The sequence below is a fragment of the Canis aureus genome, chromosome 4 (genome assembly GCF_053574225.1).
Source record: "Canis aureus isolate CA01 chromosome 4, VMU_Caureus_v.1.0, whole genome shotgun sequence".
Lineage (NCBI taxonomy): Eukaryota > Metazoa > Chordata > Mammalia > Carnivora > Canidae > Canis > Canis aureus.
The window spans coordinates 24,179,150-24,200,202 of NC_135614.1; the positions used below are offsets into that span (position 1 = coordinate 24,179,150).

The following is a 21,053-nucleotide window of genomic DNA, read 5'->3' on the forward strand; positions in this document are numbered from 1 at the left end:
AGACAGTGCACACACCCCCCCTCCCACTTCCATCTCCTTGGGCATCTGATCACTTGTCCTCTTTGTTTTCTTAAGTGTCTCCCCTCCTCCTTCCCCCTCGCACTCCCGCTCCGGGACAAGGCCTTTCAGATCATCAAATATCACAGGCTCCTTATGCGAGGACTGAGATGGCTTTATCGGAGCCCGTAAATCTCCCAGAGCCCTGACGCCCTCTTGAGTGCCAAGCTTCGGGTGAGTTATGTGGGCCGGGCCCAGCAGCGGGCAAAACGGGAGGCCCTCTGGGGAACACAGCCGAGCGACCCGGCACACCTTGGCACCCAACCTGGGCCAGAGGAGGGGCCTCAGTTGCAGAATGGGTGTTCTGGGCCCATCTGCTGTAGGCCCCAGAGGCAGCCAGGCTCAGGGCAAGCGAGCAGGTGGGTTCCTGGGGGATCGCCGCGCCTGCTCTCCCTCTCCTCACCTTGCTCACCGCCGACCAGTCTCCAGACCCACACAGGAGAGACCACAGCAGCTGTGAGGGACATTTGAGACCCGAATGACCAAGGTTCTAATCCCAGTATAGTCATGAGGTTGCCATGTATCTTTGAAGGTGGCATCTCCCTGACTGAGCCTCAGCTTCCTAATCTGATCATTGGGGTATTCTGAGAGTGCTGGCCTCCCAGGGCATTCTGAGAGTCCAGTGAGCTCACACACATCTCTTGGGGGCTGCCTGGCATGCGCACTAAGCCTCACAGGCTCTGGAGTCAGCCAGCCTGGCCTTGAGCCCTGCCTCCACCACTTACCAGTGATGTGACCTCAAGCAAATCGCTTAGTCTCCCTCTCTCTCTCTCTCTGCGCCTTGGTTTTCTCACCTGGGAAATGGGAATGACATTAATAATGGGAATGATGAAGATGATGACGCCCTGTCCGTGGAGTTGCCATGAAGCATAATGGATAGATTCGTGCAAAGTGCTTAGAACCTGGCCTGCAGTAGATGGTCCTTGTCACTGCTCCTTTTGTCGCTACCATCACGCAAACCATGCCTTCATCACCAACAGGCCTCCCTGCCTCCAGGGACTCCCTGTAGAACAGAAGGCCAAACTGCTTACCTGGCATTCAAGGCTCCCAACACCACTGCTCCTCCAGCTGGCTCCCCTGCTGTGAAAGGATTACTCCGCCCTCCCCCTCTGCTCTTGCTAGACCCCCAGTGGGAAGCTACCCAAATCTGCCCTCCAAAGCCCAGTGGAAGGAGCCCCTTCCACACCAGCACCCACCCCATGGCGAGGCATTTTTTGGGCACAGGTCCCATTTTTCTCATCTAGACTAGACACCCCTGGGAGCAGAGGCTTCATCTTTGCACTGCTCAGGCTCTCTGGAACCTTGCAGAATCCTCTGTGAGCAAATTCCTTTCCTCACTATGGCAAACGCAGCAGGGGCCAAGCCAGGAGAGGCCCCATCCTCGGGGAGTTTAACTTCAGCAAATTGTGGCCAGAACACTCGTAATGCAGGTAGAGGAAGCATCGCTCATTAAAGCAGATCCCTTTACAAGTCAGCCCACGTCTGACACCAACGTAGAACACACAGGCGCACGTCATCAAACCTTGGTAATTTTTTGCACATGCTTAAATATATGTAAGGTAAAATTCACCATCTTAAAGTGTACAATTCAGGGGCATTAAGAATGTTCACAGCGTTGAACAACCGTCATCTCTGTCTAGAAGTTTGGGGATTATTCTTTAAAGGAACTTGCATTAACTTTTTTTTTTTTTTAATGCATGTAATTCAAGCTAAGTCAAAAGGAAAAAGTTGAAATGATTCTAGAGCAGTGGTTCTCAGCCAGGAGTGATTTTGCCACCCATACCCATTCCCTCGCCTTTCCGGGGCCATCTGAAGACATTTTGGTTGTCACGACTGGGGGACAGGATGTTACTGGTATCCTCGAGACCAGGGATGCTGCTACATATCCCACAGTGCGGAGAGCAGCCCCCAGCACAACAAATTCCCAACTTAGTGTCACGCTACTGAGATTGAGAAACCCTGCTCTAGCCTCACCACTTAACGATAATCTTTGTCAACATGCTGTACGCATTTCATTCCTTTCTCTATGCATATATTTTTAAGCAACAATAGGAAGCATTTTAGGGAACTATGCTATTTGGTGTCTCCTTTTTAAGAAACAAACATGGGGCACCTGGGTGGCTCACTCTGTTAAGCATCTGCCTTTGGCTCAGGTCGGGATCCTGGGGTCTTGGGATCGAGCCCGCATTGGGCTCCCTGCTCATCAGGGAGTCTGCTTCTCCCTCTCTCTCTGCGCCTTCCCTCCATTTGTTTTGTTTTTTTTTCCTTCCCTCCATTTGTGCACCAATGCATGTGCTCTCTCTCACAAATAAGTAAAATCTTGAAAAAAAGAGAAAAAAACACGTCTTAAATATCCATCTTTCCAAGTCACAAACTTCTCTTCTGCAGCATTACTTTTAGCAGCTGGCCGAATTTCATATAGACTCTCATTTAACTAATCCCTGTTGTTGGACACTTAGGTTCTTCCTAATTTTCTTTATTAAGCAGCGCCGTGGTGAACATCCCGATAGCTGCACATGTGGGTACGTGGGGTTGAAGAGCAAAGGTTTTTCAGGAAATAGGGGAGCTTCTGATCCCAGCTATAACCCCTGGTGGTGTTCTGCAGATCCCCTGTTAAAGTGTCCTCAAAGCACTGGAGGCCGCCAGCCTGGGGCCACCTGTCGTGCAGGGAGCCACGTACTGCTGAGGGTGAGCGGGCCATTGTTCGACCCTCGGCAGCCCTAACGTAATCAGTTTTACTATCCTTGGCTACTCGGGTTAATGTGTCACGCGTTGGAGCCAGTTATTAGCAAATTAATCAGAGTCCAGTTTGTGGTCCTATTAGGAGAGGTCATCATTTGTTGGTTTAAGGGAGCTTGATGAAAACCATCGCTCCGTGAAATGTCTGCGTGGCAAGCAGACTGCCGTTCGCACCTACCTGCGGGACTCAGGGTTGTCTTCTCCTGACTGGACGGCAGTGACCGTAATTAACTGAGATGCGCTCAGCTCAGGCGGACATACCGCTTTGGGCGCATCAGGAGCGAAGCGATCCCCCCGGTTGGAATGGCTAATTAGCTGATCCCTGCTCAGAGCCCCGGAGCGTCACGGTCTCTGGGATGTGTGACATTACAAGTCACGCCAGCAGCGTGCTGCCCTGCCCTTTACACTACCCTCAGAATGGCCCCCCAACATCCCTGCATCAGTCCATCTGTTCATTCAAACATTTGTTGAGCACCTACTGTGCATCAGCTGGTCATCTGGGGAAAACCAATCCTTACTCTCCCGGGGCTCATGTTGCCGTGAGGGGAGACGGACAATAAGCAAACACGTAAACGGGTGACAGGAGAGGTTCAGAAAGTAGAAGTGCTTTGAAGGGAATAAAACAGGCTAACAGAGTGGAGAGTGAAGGGGTGTGGGGCAGTGAGGGGATTAGGGATGGCTCCTCTGTGCAGGTGACACTGGAGCTGAGGCCTGAATGCAGATGATGTGCCTGCAGACATCTGCAGGGAGAGGGTCCCAGGGCCTTCAGGAGAAGCTTTGGAGAGGGGTTAAGCCTAATCACTCCCCACCTCGCCTCCCTGAGGGTCCTTCGGAGGGGCAGCGAGCTCTCCACCCGTGTCCCCTCCCCTGGTTGAGAGTCCGGGTAACCCACACCACTGGTTGCCATATGTTGATCGCAGAGCTGGTGAATGCAGCCCAGCCCAGGTGCACCCAGGACGCAGGCCCCTTTTGTCAGCAGGCAGCTAAGTGACAATTTTTAATTCATAAGACATCTTGCCCAAAGCCCACATCCCAGGCTGACGCCCAGTTTTTATTATGCAGCAATACAGTCAGACGGGACAGGGGTGGGCCTGCAGGCCAGCCTGCCCCATGGGTCCAGGGGGCTGAAGCCGCACACATACGGCTGTCTCGTGGGCTACCACTGGCTCTCGTGAGAGGAAGGAAAATCCGGGGCCGGGGGTGGGGGTAGGGGTCCAGACATGAACTCTTTAGCGTCGTGAGAGCTGAGTTGAATTCTTTGTTCCACCCCTAGATGACCGAGTGCCAGTGATTTTTAAGCACTCTGTGCTTCAGGTTCCTTATCTGTAAAATGGGGATAATAGAATCTATCTCATGGCAGGGGAGCGGGGGTTGAAAATCGAAAAAGATATGCACGCAAAACGCTGCATGGTACCAGACGCAATCACATCGGCTGGCCTAGGGAGACCCGCTCACAGCTCACCCTGGGTCCTCCGTTCAGGAAGCTGCAGAGCCCAGAAAGAAGGAACAGGAACCAAAGGCGCACCTACTGTGTGCCAGGCACTACAACAGGTGCTTTATTGCCGTGATCACGCCTGAGCCTCCCCCAGCCTGGTGAGGTGGGAGCTGTTATCTACACGTTACAGATGAGGAATTTGGCTTAAAGGAATTAGCAGTTTGCGGGAGGTCTCGCAGCTGGTAAGTGGCAGATCTGTTGCCGGCACCTAGGTCTTTTTTCATCCTGCCAGTTTATGCACGGTAGGCAGTCTTCACTTGGGTGTTGATGTAACAGGCTCCAGGCAGAGACCCCCAGAGAGAAGGGGGTGCAAACCCCAGTTCTGCCCTCCTCCCTTGGAAGGGTCCCTGACCCAGGGCCTGAGACGGGCGGGGTGACCAAGTCAGAGGCCAGGTGAGGGATCGGCATCCCACAGGTCACCCCCAGGTAGCCTCCGTCCTGCATTCAGGGACTGGCATTGGAGTGGATGAGTGTGTGGGCCTCGAAGCCCCACCCAGTCGCGAGCTCCGCATAAGATTGGCCTTGGTGGAGCAAGCCCCCGCCTCGTGTGTGCTCCGTGACCCTGTGACCCTTCCTAATCGCAGCTCAGGCGTCCTTCTGAGTGCCACTAGGGATGCAAGTGTGAGCCCCTGGCGCTCCTCCCGCAGGCCACCCTGGATCTTGCTGCGAGAACCAGGGGAGCCCCCACAGCTCAGGGCAGTTCTGAGGGTGCCAGCCCAGCGCTGGGGCTCAGAGGAGTGAGAGATGCCGCAGCCCCCAGGACTGGCTTCCTGGGGCCTGTGACACTCGGGGTGGATCTTAAGAACCGGGAGGACCAGGGTGGAAGCCGTTGGTTTTCCTTGAACTCAGAGGGCAGCAGGACAGGTCGCGTTCGCCCAGCGGAGCAGACAAAGCAATTGAAAGTCATGCCTGTGTTCCCACGCGCCCCATCAGCCACTCGCTAACTGCCTTCCCCCCAGACCTGGCTCGCCCTGGGTCAAGATGCTGCGGGCGAGATAACAAGGGGACAAGATGTGCGAGTGATGAGATTTGGCGGGAGCCAGGGAGAGGGGCGCCGGGGGAGGGGGAGAGGCTGGCGGCCTCAGAGGGGGGAGGGGGCGGGGGAGGGGGAGCCCCCGCCGCCCCCCCCAGGGCTGACCTTCCCTCCTCCCCCATTCTCCCTCCATCCACCTTCCCCCCCTCACTGCCTCCCCTCTGCCTGGACCGGCTCTGAGGCACAGAAGCCCTTTGCTTGACTCTGCTGCGCCCTCTAGTGGCCACTCGGCCTCCCTCCCTGGGTTTTGTGTCTGCACCTGCTCATGTCCCCGGGTCTGTGCCCCACTGGCCCTCAGTGTCTTACTGTCTGACCTCTGGGGGCATCCGAAGATCCAACCCCATCTTCATTCTCCTGAGCTGCCTCCTCTCTCTCTCTCTCTCTTCTCTGTCTCTCGGCTGCTTGACCCTACTAACCCTCTTGGAACTCCCTCCTCTCCTGCCTCCGGGCACCTGGCACATACAATGTCCCCCTGCATCTCGGGCTACTGCCTGTCTCCCTAAATTCTCCTGCTCATCCTCACTGGAGCTATAGGCCTGCCCCAGAGGTAGCCTTGCCAGTGCCTCTGTATGTCCTGCCTGCAGCCCTGCCTTCCCACCAGACCCCAGGGTGGGCCCTCCTCGCCACCACCCGGAGGACATTGCCACATGGATGTTGTGCTACTTCCTAAATCTGCCCAGAATGTATGGTGTTTTTACCTAGGATCCCCTCCTGAGGAAAAAAAAAAAAAAAAGCAACTTTGTCACCACTCCATTTTATGTAGGATGATGATTTCTTGTATCTCTGCATCTGCTTGTCCCTTAGCATGGGGCCAAGTGCAGAGTGGGTGTAAACGTGTGTAGGGCCAATGCCTGTGAAGCAAGAAAGAGATGTAAGCCAGCCACTTAGTAGCTGTGTGACCTTGGACAACTTATTTGTCATCTCTGAACCTGCTTCCTCATACGTGACGTGGGCTATGTTCTTACTAAGTTATGGTGAAGAGTAAATAATATGGTGGCACAAATGGCTTCACTTGGTGCCTGGCCCATGGAAATTCTCAATGAGCACTAGCTACTGTTTTTAATAAATAAGCGAAAGAAGGCTGGGACTCCCCCTTGGAAGCCTTTCATGCTTTTGCAGACTCAATTCACATCCCCCCAGCCTTTCCTCGGGGAATCTGAAGAAGTCTGGGTGCCTGGAGCTCCTAGAAGAGGTGGCTGCCCCCAGGATAACCAGCAGGGCAATAATGAACCTGCTTCTCTTTTGTGAACTCATTAAGTCACCAGCTCCCAGAACCCTGAGGGCACCGAGGTGCGGTCCCACTCCACCCCAGAACCCCTCCCCTCCCAGGTATATCCACATGCACCTGGGACAGCACCTGTCAGGCCCAGGGGAAGCAGCTGCTCTTCTGCTCAGCAATGGGGGCTGAACAGGTGAAAGGCGTCCCAGGTAAGCCTCCCTTGGCCCCTGGTCCCTGTGGGACTTGGATAAAGAATGTCTGGGAGACCAGAGGGTTGACAGGGTGGTATCAGCTTCCAGGGGAGCAGAGAAACTTGTTTGTGTGGCTGCCAAGGCCACATCCCCCTGGGGAAAGGGAGTTAAGAGAGAGGAGCCAGGAGACGGTGACCCACCCTGAGGCCAGAACCCTGCTGAGATGGCCTTGGCCTTAGAGCTGCCAACTTGTACACACGGGCTTTTGGTTTTGAGGCTCTCCTAGCAAGAGGACAGGGTTGGCTCAATGCTCCTATTGGGCGAACAGCTCTAGACACAGGCCTGTGGGGACGGGGGTGGGAATAGAGCAGGTGGTCCACGGTGGTAGCACAGATACACCAGATGGCCAACCTGTGTTGAGAACTTCCTATGTGCCAGGCACTGTATTCACTCATTTCATCCTCCCAACAACAGTCTGGGGTGGGCACCATTGTTGCGCCCAATTTACAGACTAGGAAACTGAGATCATCCAGATACGTTAATAACTTGACCAAGCTCACCCAGCCAGCAACAAGCAGAGCTGTCTGAACCCATACAGTCGGCCTCCTGAGGGCATAATCCTAACTACCTCTCTACACCATGCTGCTTTCCTGGGGGGGACTTAGCTCAGCAAGTGCTTGCTTACATGTTCAATAGCGTGATTATGTCATTAATGTTGATCTTCACTGCAAGACTGAAGGGATGAACCTTGCCTGCTTTTCTCTACTGATTCTCTAACGCCTTACACACAGTAAGGTGCGCAATATGAACTCAAAGGAATGAGTGATCTAATCAATCTGTCTTTGAATGAGCCCTGCCCTTGGCCATCCCTGCTTGGGGCTCAGGGCTCCGTCCCTGCCTGTGCCTGAACCAGCATCCCAGGAGTACTGCTATTGCCATGGTGACAGGAGGCCATCAGAGCCAATGGCTCACTCAGGTGGTCCCGTCAGCTCCCTGGGTGTAACCCGTTCTGGCTGCTGGTCCTGGGAGTTGCTGATTCGTACTTGGCAGGAGGTAGATATGGGGAAAAAGTGTGTGTGTGTGTGTGTGTGTGTCTGTATCTGTGTGTTGGAGGAGGGTCCCTGGGTTTGAATGTGTATCAGTTGGAGGGTATTTGCCTGCAGGTTTGCTGGAGAAAAATGCCTGGGTCAGAGAAGAGGATATTTTATGAGCTGGAGGCAGACTTCAAGCTGGGGATGGGCCGTATGGTCATGATCGGGGCAGAGGTGCTAAGTGGGGAGGCCCAGCTGCATGTTCCAGAGTTGATAACTCCATTTTTCAAGCCAAAAACCAAAGCACATCATTCAACAAGGGGCTTCTGGTTTGTGAATGATTTATAGGAAAAATCTTGCAAAGATAAAAATTGAATCACATTTAGTTAAACATTTGATAGGTTCCTTTATTGGGAAGAATAAATTTATATGGAAATTCAGAATGATGGGATGCTAGCCCTGGGGGCTGGGGAGGTGCGGCCCACGCTGGCAGGGGGCGATAGGCGGCAGGAGGCTGGGAGATGTTGCCTCAGGGCAGCCCTTCAGCGCAGCATTTAGGGACTCAGAGGACCCACCCCCCAAAGGGCCCTGCGATGACCATGCTTCACCCCCCCAACCCTGATCACCCTGTGATGTGAATACCTGGGTGAGGGCTACATCCCCTGCTAGACTCTGTCCCCCACATATCGCAGGAGCTCAGTGACTGTCAAATGGATTAGCTAATGACAAACAGATGAAAGCCTCCATCCTCCTGTTTCCCCAGCAGCAGAATTCCTGGCTAAAGAAAAAGACACTTCCTTACCTTCATGCGTGTCCATGCCTCCTTGCAGCCCTGTCCTCCCCCACTACACCCACTCAGCAGGAAGGTGTCCAGGTCTCTCTATGGCCGTGGGAGGAAGCTCCAGGCAAAGGGGGAGGCTGGGGTGACGTCCACTCCCTGGCCAGGCCCCACGTCACAGTCCCCAAAGCCCACAGTCTGAGCCTGACGTGAGACCTGACCGGGCTCTGCAGTCATCAGCTGTCCCTCCGCCTCAGCCAACCCTTGTAGCCCGCGAGGAGGACAGGGGAGGGACAGCCTCTAGCTACCGACCGAGTGGACGTGGATGCCTTGCCGGCCAGCAGAGAGTTGGTGGAGAATAGCCCCTCCCAAAGTCTAAAGTCAGAAGGGAAATTGTCCCCGCTTTGTGCTTTCCCTAGTTGATCCAAGAGATGACGGACCCCCTAATGGTGCACAGATCCCTTTAGAGCCCGGGTCGGGGTGGGAGGTGAGCCAGGGGATACAGTAGCTTCTACCTGTGTATGTCAGTTCCTGCTTGTGGGATCAGCATTCATCCATCCATCCTTTCCCCAGTGCTGCCCATCATCCAGGGCCCAGCTCAGGCAGTACTTAGTGAACACTTACTTTGTGGCCACTGCCCACCCCCCATCTTCAGGGTGGCCGGGAAGATCACATGAACACATAGGGAGCAGTGAGAGAGCAAACAGAACAGTGGCTACCGCCTGTGAGCGTGGAGGGTCAGCCAGAGAAGTAGGACTGCCTTCCTGGAAGAGGAGGAGGAGGAGGAGGAGGAGGAGGGGCACTGGGTGGGAGGATGGCAGGTAAGGCCAAGAGAGGAAGGTGTTCACAGAGAGAAGAGGAGGCAGGAGTGCACATGGAGATTTGGGGAACCTGGGAAAGCCGCTGTGGGGACACAGGGCGCCTGTAGGGGGGCATAAAATGGAGTTGGTAGGGGAGCGAGGGATGGACACAGAGGTCTCCATCTGAGCCAGTGTATCTCGAGTAGGGTTTTTGCCAGTACTTTAAATATATACTTCAAGTTTTAATAAAATAAATGCTTATTCTTAAGATTGAATTGGGTTTTTAACTTACATTTAACATAAAGGGAAATTGTATCACTGCTCAGTAGAAAATTAGAATAGGATAGAATGGAATAGGATAGAAAATGACTATAAAAATAAGCACAACGCAAACAAAACTAGGTTTCTGCTTTAGTCCACTTGGGCTGCTATAACAGAACACCACAGGCCGTGTGGCTCATAAACAAAGAAATTTATTTCTTGTAATTCCAGAGCCCAGGAAATCCAAGATCCGAGTGTCAGCGTGGTCACCACCCTGGTTCATAGGTGGTGATTCCTCACCGTGCCCTCACATAGCACAGGGTGCATGCGATCCCTTCCATCCACGAGGGTTCCACTTGCAGGACCGAGGCACCTTCCGAAGGGCCCACTTCCTAATGCCCTTGTGTGGCTTTGGGTGTCACCATATGAATTCTGTGGGGAAGCAAGTGTTCGGACCATAGCAGTTACCAAGTCCTAGCTGCATACTGTTCCCTTTAGAAGCCTCCAGGCCTGTGGCCTGCTCTCTCTCTCCCTCTCTCTCCCTCTCTCTCTCTCTCTCTGTTACGAAGGAAGACAGCAAGTGTTGGGTGCTATAGGCACACTAGCACCAAACTGAGACTTTCTCCTTGACTCCTTCTGAGAGACAGAAGAAGACCGAAAAGCAGAATGTCCTCACTGTGAATCATTGCTGCCTACTGCCTGGGCCGCATCTTCCAGAACACTTCCCATTACTCCTGGGGCCAGCGTCCATGGGGTTAATGCTTCATCCTTAACGTGCAGAGAGGAGCCCCGACCACAGCCCGTGTCCACCTGCCCTGGGCCCCAGGCATACCGGGAATGTTACTCTCTCTTGCAGGGAATACCAACAGCATCTTCGCTCTGGACTACATCAGTGGGGCGCTGACCTTGAACGGCCTACTGGACCGAGAGAACCCCCTGTACAGCCACGGCTTCATCCTGACGGTGAAGGTGAGAGCCAGGCGGCAGGCACAGGCCTCCCGTGTGCAGGGGCCCCCACCGCGGTACCAGCCTCCAGCAGCGCCCCCCTGAAGCTCCAGCAGGGCGTTGCTCCCGGCCCCTCACCTGCCTGGGTGCTGGGGCTCGTGTCAGGACGGGACCACACCTCCCAGCATAGGCCGGGTCAGGGGCCGTGCTGGCACCCCACAGCCATGATCAACAATCACACAGGATTAGGACTTTCATCCCCATTTTAGGAACCAGAGAGCACGCAGTAGGTGCTCATCGGTGGTCCTGACGGTTACCCATGATTCCTAGTTCTCCATAGTAGCCACCTCAGATTCTCATATTGACCCCATTTCTGGGGTTTGTCCCAGTTCTAACTCTGATGGCCTCCCCCAGGGACTATTCCCTGGTTAGGAAGCAGCAGCGTAGTGGGGGGAGGTGGGAACCACTAGGGTCCTTACCCTGGAGGTGTGGTGGAGCCACAGCCTCTGGCCCCTGTCGCCCCCTAATGACTATCTTAATAGAAGACTTCTGGATCCTTGTATCTGCTTCTGCACTGTCTGTTGTGGTATGTTGTGCTGATTGAAGAAAACCTGGCCTCACAGATTTGTAATTGGAAAAGAGAGGATTGGGGTTTGTTTTTTTTATTTATTTATTTATTTATTCATGAGACACACACAGAGAGAGGCAGAGACACAGGCAGAGGGAGAAGCAGGCTCCCTGCAAGGAGCCCGATGCTGGACTCGATCCTGGGACTCCAGGATCACGCCCTGGGCCGAAGGCAGATGCTCAACCACTGAGCCACCCAGGTGTCCCATGGCCGCTTTTAATTAAAATCTATGATTTGCAGAGGCATTCCCTGGGAAACCCATTTAAGGTATGGACTTTCCCTGGGCCATAGGGTTCCTCCCCAGCCCCGTGGACTGAGGTGGGGGAGGACACAAGGGCTGGGATAGGAGCTTCCATCCTGAGGAGGACAGAGGAGCCCAGCCTGGCCCTTGATTGTTCTCCTTGACCTTGGGAGGGATACAGAGCGACAGGTTGATTAGCCCTCCTTGGCCGGCTGGCTCCTCTGTCACCACCCAGGGTGCACACATGGTTGGGGTAGGGGGGCCAACACCACCACTTTCCCATGTTGCATCAAGCCACCAAGCCACGGGCCCCTCTCTGCCTCCCCTCCTCTCTGCACGCTTCCTGTAAGGTGCACAGTTCCAGTTGGAGAGAGCTGTGTCCCGGCCCAAGTGGCGCCACCAGCTTACTATGGGACCCTGAGCTCATTTTTTCCATCTTTATATAAAATGTGAGGGGGAGTTCACAAACTTGGCTGTGAATCCAAATCTCCTGGGGAACTGGTAAAAGATAGCTAGTCCTGGGCCTCCCGCCCAGAGACTCAGATTCAGAAGATTGAGTGGGAACTGGGAATGGGTATTTGTGGGGGGGAGGGGGGGGAGAGGTTCTGGTGCAGAGACTGGGCACCCAAGGATTTGAGCCCATTTTTCCCTGAGTCCGACCCAGACCATCATGATGCCTAGCACAGTGTTTGGGCCATAGCAGATGCCAAATTAAGTCTTAATTACCTGGTAGCGCAAAAATTCTTGACCTCAGTTTTATCATCTGCCAAATTGAATAAAGAGTCCCCTTTGCCCCTTGAGGAGCCCCTAAATCTGTCTTGTCATCATCATACCACCTCGTCCCTTTGGTCCTGGAATCCTGCTGCCTGAGTTTGACACCCACTCTGACTATGTGTCCTTATACAAGTTACTTAACCTCTCAGAGCCTGTTTCGTCAAGGGTAAAATGGGGATGATGATGATAGAGTCTTCTTCCCAGGATTGTGGTCAGGGCATGGGATAATTGACAGAAAGCACAGGACCCAGAATTGACAAAGCCTTGGTAAGTGATGATGTTATGATTACGGCCGCCTTCATCTCTGGGGTGTTTGTCCTCTACCTGCAGGGCACAGAGCTGAATGATGACCGTACTCCCTCTGATGCGTCAGTCACCACGACCTTCAACATCCTGGTTATTGACATCAATGACAATGCCCCGGAGTTCAACAGCTCTGAATACAGTGTGGCCATCACCGAGCTAGCACAGGTGGGCTTTGCCCTACCCCTCTTCATCCAGGTGGTGGACAAGGATGAGGTGAGTCCCGGGAATGTGTGGTGTATCCAGACCCCCGCCCTTTCTGGGCTGTCCAACCCTGGGAAAGATGCCAAGTATCTCTAGGCTTCCAAGTTCCCATCTATAAAATAGAAACAAACATTGCTGCTGCTCCTCCCTTGCAAAAATCAGCAGTCTCTAATCCTCAGCCTACCCCCCATCCCTGCAAAAACTCTTTGAGCACACACTACCAGTGTATAGTTCTTCATTTAGCGATTTATTTAGGAATTTATTTAGAAATATATGTTCATCCTATTAATCTAGTATGTACATTATAAAATATACACCAAAAACTAGATATTTTAAAAGTTGGAGGGTCTTGTATAAAATAGGACTTTGGAAAAAAAGTCTTATTTCTGTTTTGGGTGTAGTAATGACTCCTCCTTTTCCATGTGAGTAGCATAAGTGCTTTCAAGGGGATCCCAGGCCACAAGGAGACTTCGGGGGTCCTGGAAGCCTGCAGCCTCCTGCAGGGCCCACCTGGAAGGGGCATGGGCAGCGAGTGAAGGAGAGCTCAAGAAGGCCAGGAGGGAGGAGGCTCCGGGATGGGGCCGTGCCCCACCAGGCCTGGATGGGACCGGCTTCCATGCTGACGGGGACCCTCTCAGCCTGCCTCCTCCCCACCCGGGGCCGTGCCTGGTCTCTCCCCTGCCTGTCAGCAGCCACAATCCTTAATAGCACTTCTATTTATTACCGCTGCTCCCAGCCCACTCTGCTCAGGAATTCCATTAGGTTTTCCAGCCTGAGGGGCTTCTCTGCAATTACACCTCACAATACCAGGCTCCCACACTGGCCTTGCTCCAGGCCTGGCTTCCCGCTCACTCCTCTTGCTCCTCTCTGGCTGCTCAACAGACCACCAGCACACCTGCCCAGGAGCCCCTCCTCCCATGATCCAACTGGTCTCCTGTCAGCTTCTCTTCCCTGGACACCCTCCACCCCAACCCGCCCCCACCCCTGCCCCCTGCCAAGGACAGAGGGCCACGAGGGCAAGTCAGTCCCCTGTGTGTACATGTGTATGGGTGCACATGCCCCCGTCTCCTGCTAAGTCATCCCATACCCATCTGTCTGAGAAAGCTAAAGTATGTACTGAGCACCTACTGTTTAAAAGGAGCTGTATTTAGTCCTTTGAGGAAGCGTAGCCATGGGACCAAGTGTGTTTACACAAAGTGTAGTATGTACTTTTTAAAACATACACAAAAATGTAGAAAGTTTAAAAGGTGGAGATAAACAGGTATAAAAACAAGTTCCAATATTTTCTCATACCCCAGTGGGCCATCTTTTATCCCCCTGGGGCACAGCACCCCCTGTAGACGCTGCTGTGTAAGTGAGAGCCTCAGGAGAAAGTCTCATCTCTGGTTTCAGGCTTTCCTGAATGTCCAAGAGAACAGAGACACTGATACTTGCGTACAGGACAGTGACAATAGATAGCAAGGGCTACAGAGCTCAGCTGAGGAAGGGAAAGAAAGGGGCCAGAGGGAGCCGGAAGACCAGCCAAAGCTCTGTGGTGAAAGGGGGGACCAGGGCTGAGCCTTGGGACACACATCAGATGGTTAAAGGTAGCCAGGAGGACTAGTAGGTTGGGCAGTGGCCCACGGAGAGGCCCAGCAGGTGGAGGGAGCAGGTCGTGCCATGTGACTGATGCAGGGTTGGCATGGTGAGCTGGTGGGAGGGTGGGCTGGGACGCACAGGGAGCCCCAATTCCAAACCAAGGAATTGGGGCTCGATTTTGGAGGCGACCCAGAGGGGAGGCAGCTTGTGTAGTGGTTCATGGCCCAAACTCTAGGATCAGACGGGGCCTGTGTTCAAGTCCAGCCTTGCCGTTTGCTAGCTCTGCGACCTCGGGTGAGTCATTGACCCTTTCTAAGCATCACTAGGCTGTCTGGGTGAAAATGTGTCCATTTCTATTGCGGCAACAAACTAACCCTGAAACAGAGGTTTATTTCTCACTCCGAGGTTTATTACTCACCCAGCACAAGTGGGCAGGGCGATCCCTCTCTGTGTCGTCGCTCAGTGCACGCTCTGTGATCACGTCGGTCACTGCAGGAGGGAGGGGAAGGGGACAAGCACCAGCTCTTCTATGCTTTATCCTGTGATTTCTGCCCAGAACTAGGGATGTGGCCCCACCTCACTGCCAGAAGGCTGGGGAATATGGGGAAGCAGCTCCATGTTGGCATCTGCCACAGGGAATGCCACCAAGGGATAGAGGAGATCAGACCTTTAGTCTATAGGACTCAGCACAGTACCTGCCACACACCCAGATGTTAACCAGATGGATCCAGGGAGCAGCAGCAGGGCCAGAACCCCCAGGGCCTTCTCACCACCACTGGTTGGGGGATTACAGGGTCACCCTGGCCCCTTGGAGATTAACTCAGTCCTGCTTTGCTGGAAGGCCTGTCCGAAGTGTCTGCAGGGATGCTGAGGGGTATCTGGGTCCAGCATGCCTCTGGTGGCCACTCCCCACCCAGGCACAGGCATCACCATTGCCCGCTGTGGACTGGGTGCCCGGTGCTACCAGGGACCATTTCGTTCCTTGCCCTAGAGAGTTGACCAGTGTCTCTGACAGTAAAGGGCTGGCCTCCAGGGCACAGTGAGGTGCAGAAAGAGAACTACAGATGAACAAGGGCAGCCCAGAAGCCCAGACTCCCCCCCCCCCCACCAACCAAGGTCCTCTGGGTCATCGTCCAGCCTCCCAGTAGAGCTGCACCCAAACCATCCCAGACATGGTCCTGGACCAATTCCCTAACTAAGAGGGAGGAATAAATTGCTTTCTGAATTGCCCTACTCTTTTTGTATCTCCCATCTCTTCTCTATTCTCCAGAATTCTGGAGGGCTCTAGATCTGGATGGGGTCAATGCTCCCAAGGCCATCAGGCCCCGGTTTCCCAGGATGGAGTGTTTAGGTACATTGCCAACGTCCAGAATCTGGGAAAAAATGGGGAACCTCCAAGAGAAACCAGGCACCTTTTGTAAAAAGAGATTTTAAAAATTTAGCATCTCTTCCAGTTCTCTTTCTGAGGAGAAGATACAATCGGTTGGGATTTATGTCTGGGGGGAGGATGGTTGGATTTGCCAGGCATGGAGGAAAACTGTGTCCATGGAGCAGACTTGGAGGAGGGACAGGCATGAGGAGAGGTGAAATCTCTGTGTCATAGACTCTGCAGAACATGTGATTCTCCCTCATGCTCACCATTATTGTGGTTTTGCAGGTATTAGTGCATAACATTTGTCTCCCCGATTCAACTGAAGGATTCGCAGGCAGGGGCGGCTCTGCTTTCCTGGCCGTCGTAACCCAGTGCCTCACACTCTGCCTGGCACCTGGGAGGCACTGCAGAGATATGTGCTGGTTGAATTAAAGCACGGCCAAATGGTAAAAGTAGCAATGAGGTGGCTCAGGGCTTTATCCAAACCAGACTCTGAGTCAGTGGCCCTGTACCGCAAAAGTCCAGTTCCCCCGAGTTTGTGTAGGAAGGTGACGTCAGAGGTCCACGGTGGGGCAGTAGAGGTCGCCGATGGAAAATAGAAGGAAAGAGGAAGCAGTTTAACCTCTCAGGTAGCACTTTGTGGCAGTCATTTCCAGCAAGGATGCTAATCTAACTCACAAAAACTAGATGATGCTGGCTCCCCTCCAGCTAGAAGATGCTACTCAGTTTCTTGCTGAATCTCAGGCTCTGCAGGGAAATTCAGGACAACAAGGGTGCTTGAAAGACGCCCTTTCTGTCTCCCAGGGACTCCACTGGGAAGTCCTTGGGAGGCCTCTGAGTCGTCCCCGCTGAGTCATTTCTTCTCCTTGGCCCAGCTACAGAAAGATGGAAGATACAGAAGAGATGGAAGGATAGGATGGGCTGAAACCACCACCAACCCATTTGCACTGCCTGACAGTTGAGATGCAAATAGATGGTTGTAATGCAAATCACCAAAAAAAAAAAAAAAATCTCAAGGCCAAGGCCCCAGGAGTCAGCCTTGGTGTGGAACTCATCTCTGAGTTTCAAATTAAAGGCAGTGGCAGCCTCACTCCCCTGTTCCTGGTGGCCGGGCGTTCTCCTCTCTTCCTCGGTGCCCTGGAAAGCCACCAGAAATAAGCAGCACACGCACCCACTTGGATTCCTACCATCTCCTTTCTACTTACCACCCCTTTGGCCGCAGCATGTTCAGCATGTTGTGTTTTCTCCAGTTGGGTCAACTTTTCCTCTCCGGATCCCCACCCAGTCCTGCCGGAGGCTGAGCTACCCGTCCTGTTTTCCCCTCTGCACGGGAGGGGGGGGGGTAGGTTGATCAGATGACTGGAAGTTTCTGTTCTGTTGGACTAAAATCCACTCTTCTACTTCGAGGCAAGTAGATCTCTGTGCTCTGCATCCCGCCTCTGCTGCGGAGGGGGTGTATATCATCCGCACCTCTGGCTGTTCTACAAATTCCAGCAAAAGGCTTTGTTTTTAAATACTGTCGGCACCGGGACCCCTCTGGGCAGACGCAGAGGGCCCCAAAATTGGCAGCGCCTCTCACCTGCCCTGTACCTTTCTTCTCGGGAGTTGGGAGCCTTTGATCCACTTGTTTCTGTCTCATTTCTGACCCACAGCCTCTCAGCCCTCATTTCCTGCTGTCCCTGCTGTTCCTTTGCAGGGGGGAGTGGGGAGTGGGGTGCCAGTGTCCCCCAGAGAGGCCTCCACTGCCGGCTTCTGACTATTTCTGGGAATTGGAATCATTTGAGAAGGACCTTCAGGGGCCCCTGGTGAAACTCATAGAGCTGGGGGATTGTGTGTGCATTCGCTCAACAGACATGCTTGTGCACCTACTGTGCGCCCGCCGCTGAGGAATTGGTACTAAAGATGCAGTCCCTGCCCTCCTAGAGCTTCTGGTTCATCCCAGCTGGGAGGCCAGAGGGATAGGCACCAACACCACTCTGGGTGGAAATGAATGTCAAGAAGTCAGAAACAGGGTGAGGGATGGATGGGGCACAGCGGGGGCCGATTTTTAAAAAATTTTTGCTTCCTATCCCCATTCATTTTTTTTAAAGATTTTATTTATGTATTCGTGAGAGACAGAGAGAGCGAGAGAGAGAGACAGAGAGAGAGAGAGGCAGAGACACAGGCAGAGGGAGAAGAAGGCTCCATGCAGGGAGCCGGATGTGGGACTCGATCCCGGGACTCCAGGATCACACACTGGGCTGAAGGCGGTGCTAAACCGCTGAGCCCCCCGGGCTGCCCCCAATTTTTGACTCAGAGGTTCCGGACTGCCTTCCAAAGAGGTGCCCTTAGAGCAGAAGTTAAGAGGTGTAGAGGAGGCAGCCACACAGAGCTGCAGAGGGAGAACATCCTGGCAGCAGATGCTCCCCTGCAAGGGCAGGGGTCCCCCAAGAGGGAACTGGCAGGGCATTTTCAAGGGGTAGAAAAGAGACTGGTCAGGGGGACCTGGAGAGAGCTGCAGGGGGTGAGGCAGCAGCAGCAGCGTCAGCGTCAGTCAGCGGGAGCCAGGCCAGGCCCTGCAGCCACAGGAAGGTGTTTTTCTGTTACTGCCAGTGCAGTGGGGAGCCAGGGGGTTGACATGCTCTGAGTCACCTTTCTTAAGGGGCCCTCTGATGGCTGTATTGAAAATGGGCTGTCAGGAGCCGAAGGTGGAAGCAGGGAAATGTAGCAAAGCCGCACAGAAGCCCCCCCCCTGGCCTCCCCCAGCCACCTGTTCTAGCCAGCAGGTGCTTTCCAGCGTCTGATGGAGGCTCTCTTACAGTTTAGCTGTTTTCCTTTCAGGGTGGCAAGAAGCCAGAGAACCCCAGTCCCCTTATTATGAAACCCAAAAAAGTCCAATGGAAAACACCTTCAGAACTCTGCCCCTGAAGACCGTGAATGACCCACCTTTTTGGTCTTTGTGACAGAGGCTCTCCCGAGTTAAAATCGGCCCAGGATTCTGAACCGTGGCCCAGCATTCTGCTACCAGACCTACCCCCACTGCCCAGGGACGGTGGCAGAGAGAACCCTTGAGCCAAGTCCCACCCCCGTTCTGCTCCTGACTCACAGAGCGATTCCGAGCCAGCCAAGTCTTCACTCTGTACCTCAGTGTCCCCCTCTGGAAAACCATGGGTGGGGCCAGTCAGTCTCAATGAAGACTCTACAAAGCCTTAATCCAAGAGGACCTGGGTGGGAAGGAGAAGGTTCACTCCTGCCACCGGCCCACCCCCCACCCCTGCCCAGCGTGGGCCCCTCCTCCCTTCCCTGAACTCACTCCAGCGGCCTCTGCTCCCTGCTTTGGGCAGAGGGATCTGGGACCTCTGGGCCTCATTCCCCACCCCCCAGTGTCCTCTCCCACCCCGCCTGTGTGCTTGTTTATTTGGTGTCACCTGGAGCACCCTTTCACCAGGTAGGGTGAGATGGAATGGTGAAAAATGAGCACTTTGAAGCCAGATGGCCGTGGTTTGAATCCTGCTGTGCTACTTTTGACCTGTGGAAGCTCAGAGGAGTTCATTTATCCTCTCTGATTCAGTTTTCCTGTCTGGAAAATGAAGACAGCAATGGTACCTCCTCACAAAGCTGTTATGAGGATTAAGTGAGTTAATATGTGTATTTGAAACCATGCCCGGCCCATAAAAAGCACTCTTTAAATTTTAACTGCTTTTACTATCCCAACCCTTTGAGAGAGAGAGAGGCGTATTGTTGTGTTTCTTCAGAGAGGAGGCAGACGAGGCTCAGAGGGGTTAAGGGGCTTCCCCAAGGTCACACAGCCAGTGGGTCACAGAGCTTGGCCTTGAACTCTCAATCCTGCGCTTCTTGCTTGCACTGGGGAGCTCCGCATTTGCAGCCACGGCTCCCCATTCTCAGAGGTTTGGTCCCACCTAAGCAGGTGGATCTCCCACCTCCAGCATGGCTGTGGGCAGGGCGGGGGAAGGGGTGGGAGGAGGTAAGGCAAGGTGAACGGGGACACATCTGGCAGGAGCTAATTCCTATTTCAGGCAGGAGATGACACGATTCATTTATTTGAGGGGCATAGGAAAAAATAACAGAGAATTACCCACCTCCCCAAGGAGAAAACATCACCAAATACATAAATAAAAGAAAGCAAATGACAGGGAGAAAAAGCCATATTCCAGAATACTGGGTTTACTTGTAGGGATTGTGGGGGCAGGGGGGTGTAGGGGGCAGGGAGAAGGGGAGATTGTTCTCATTCTCCTGCTAATCTGGGCCTCGTTTTTATCCATCATTCTTATTCTCCATTCCACATGGGTCCCTGGCCTGTCAGGGAGCCCAGCCCGCAACCTTGTATTTATTTAAATTTATTTTCCCATTTGTTCTTACTCACCAGTCTGTCCAGCGTGAAGTGGCCCTGTCCCCACGCAGCCCTGCGCAGTTGTAGCTCTGGGCCCCAGGGGCCTCCACCGGGCTTCCTTTCAGTCCAGAGGTTCTTACCCCAGAAGCGGGGGTCCACTGCCTCCCCAAGGCCTCCATGACTCTGGGTGGAGAAAAATCTGTGTCTTTATTTTCACTAACCTGTAATTGACCGTTAGCACTCCCTTTAATTATGAAAATAGAAACAAACAGTGGTATTAGCCATACATGGGACTTTGACCCCGAGAGAAACCTCAGACATTTTCATGTCACGTTTCAGGGGTCCTGGGATCTCAACAAACCATTGATTGTTATCACTGCTCTGAAATTACAGCGTTTGTTAACCCCTCTGCCCAGCATTGTTTAATGCACTAGGAAGCACATCATTCTTCTTTAATGCCCTTTTAAAATACCTGGTAACTGTATTTCAATGCAATGAGTTGATTTTGTGGTCTCATGTATTTTAAATTTTTTGCAATTAAAAATGTTATTTTAGGAAGGGGGACCATAGGCTTCATCAGACCATCGGAGGGGTCCTTGGCACAAAAAAGATGAAAAAAACCAGGGGACCCTCTGCTCATGAACTACCACCGTTTAGCCCAGCTCCCTCCTTGGGCTTTTGTTGTAAGGCTGACCTTCTGCTGGGGGGGCAGAGTTGGCATCCTGAACCACACATGCATTTGGAATGAGGTTGGAGCAGGGAGGTTCCGCGTCACACATTCAGCGGAGGGTCCGTTTTCCAGCTCTGGATGCTCCAGGCCACTGTTCAACCGGGCCGCATGTATCCATCCACCAGCATCTACTTTGCAGTAGAGACACAGGAACCCTATGTCCCTGCCACCCCAGGAAGTGATCCCACTTGCCCTAAACTCTCCCTACCTGCTGATGTGACCCCGAGAGAGCACAGCTCTCCATTTTCCTATTTTCCAAAGCAATTGGAACTAGAAACCAAACTCTGGAAGCAGTGAAGAGATGGAGAAGAGAGGGAGGGCCAGGCTGCCAGCATCCCCGGAAG

At 53.4% G+C, this 21,053-nt stretch overlaps 1 protein-coding gene across 1 annotated transcript in view; it reads left to right on the plus strand.

Moving 5' to 3' along the window:
- Nucleotides 1–21,053, plus strand: part of CDH23 (cadherin related 23) — a 364,939-nt gene that overhangs the window by 167,622 nt on the left and 176,264 nt on the right. The window contains exons 9-10 of the mRNA XM_077894887.1: nucleotides 10,461–10,573; nucleotides 12,523–12,711. Coding sequence (XP_077751013.1) covers nucleotides 10,461–10,573; nucleotides 12,523–12,711 — 302 coding nt within the window. The remainder of the gene's footprint in view (nucleotides 1–10,460; nucleotides 10,574–12,522; nucleotides 12,712–21,053) is intronic.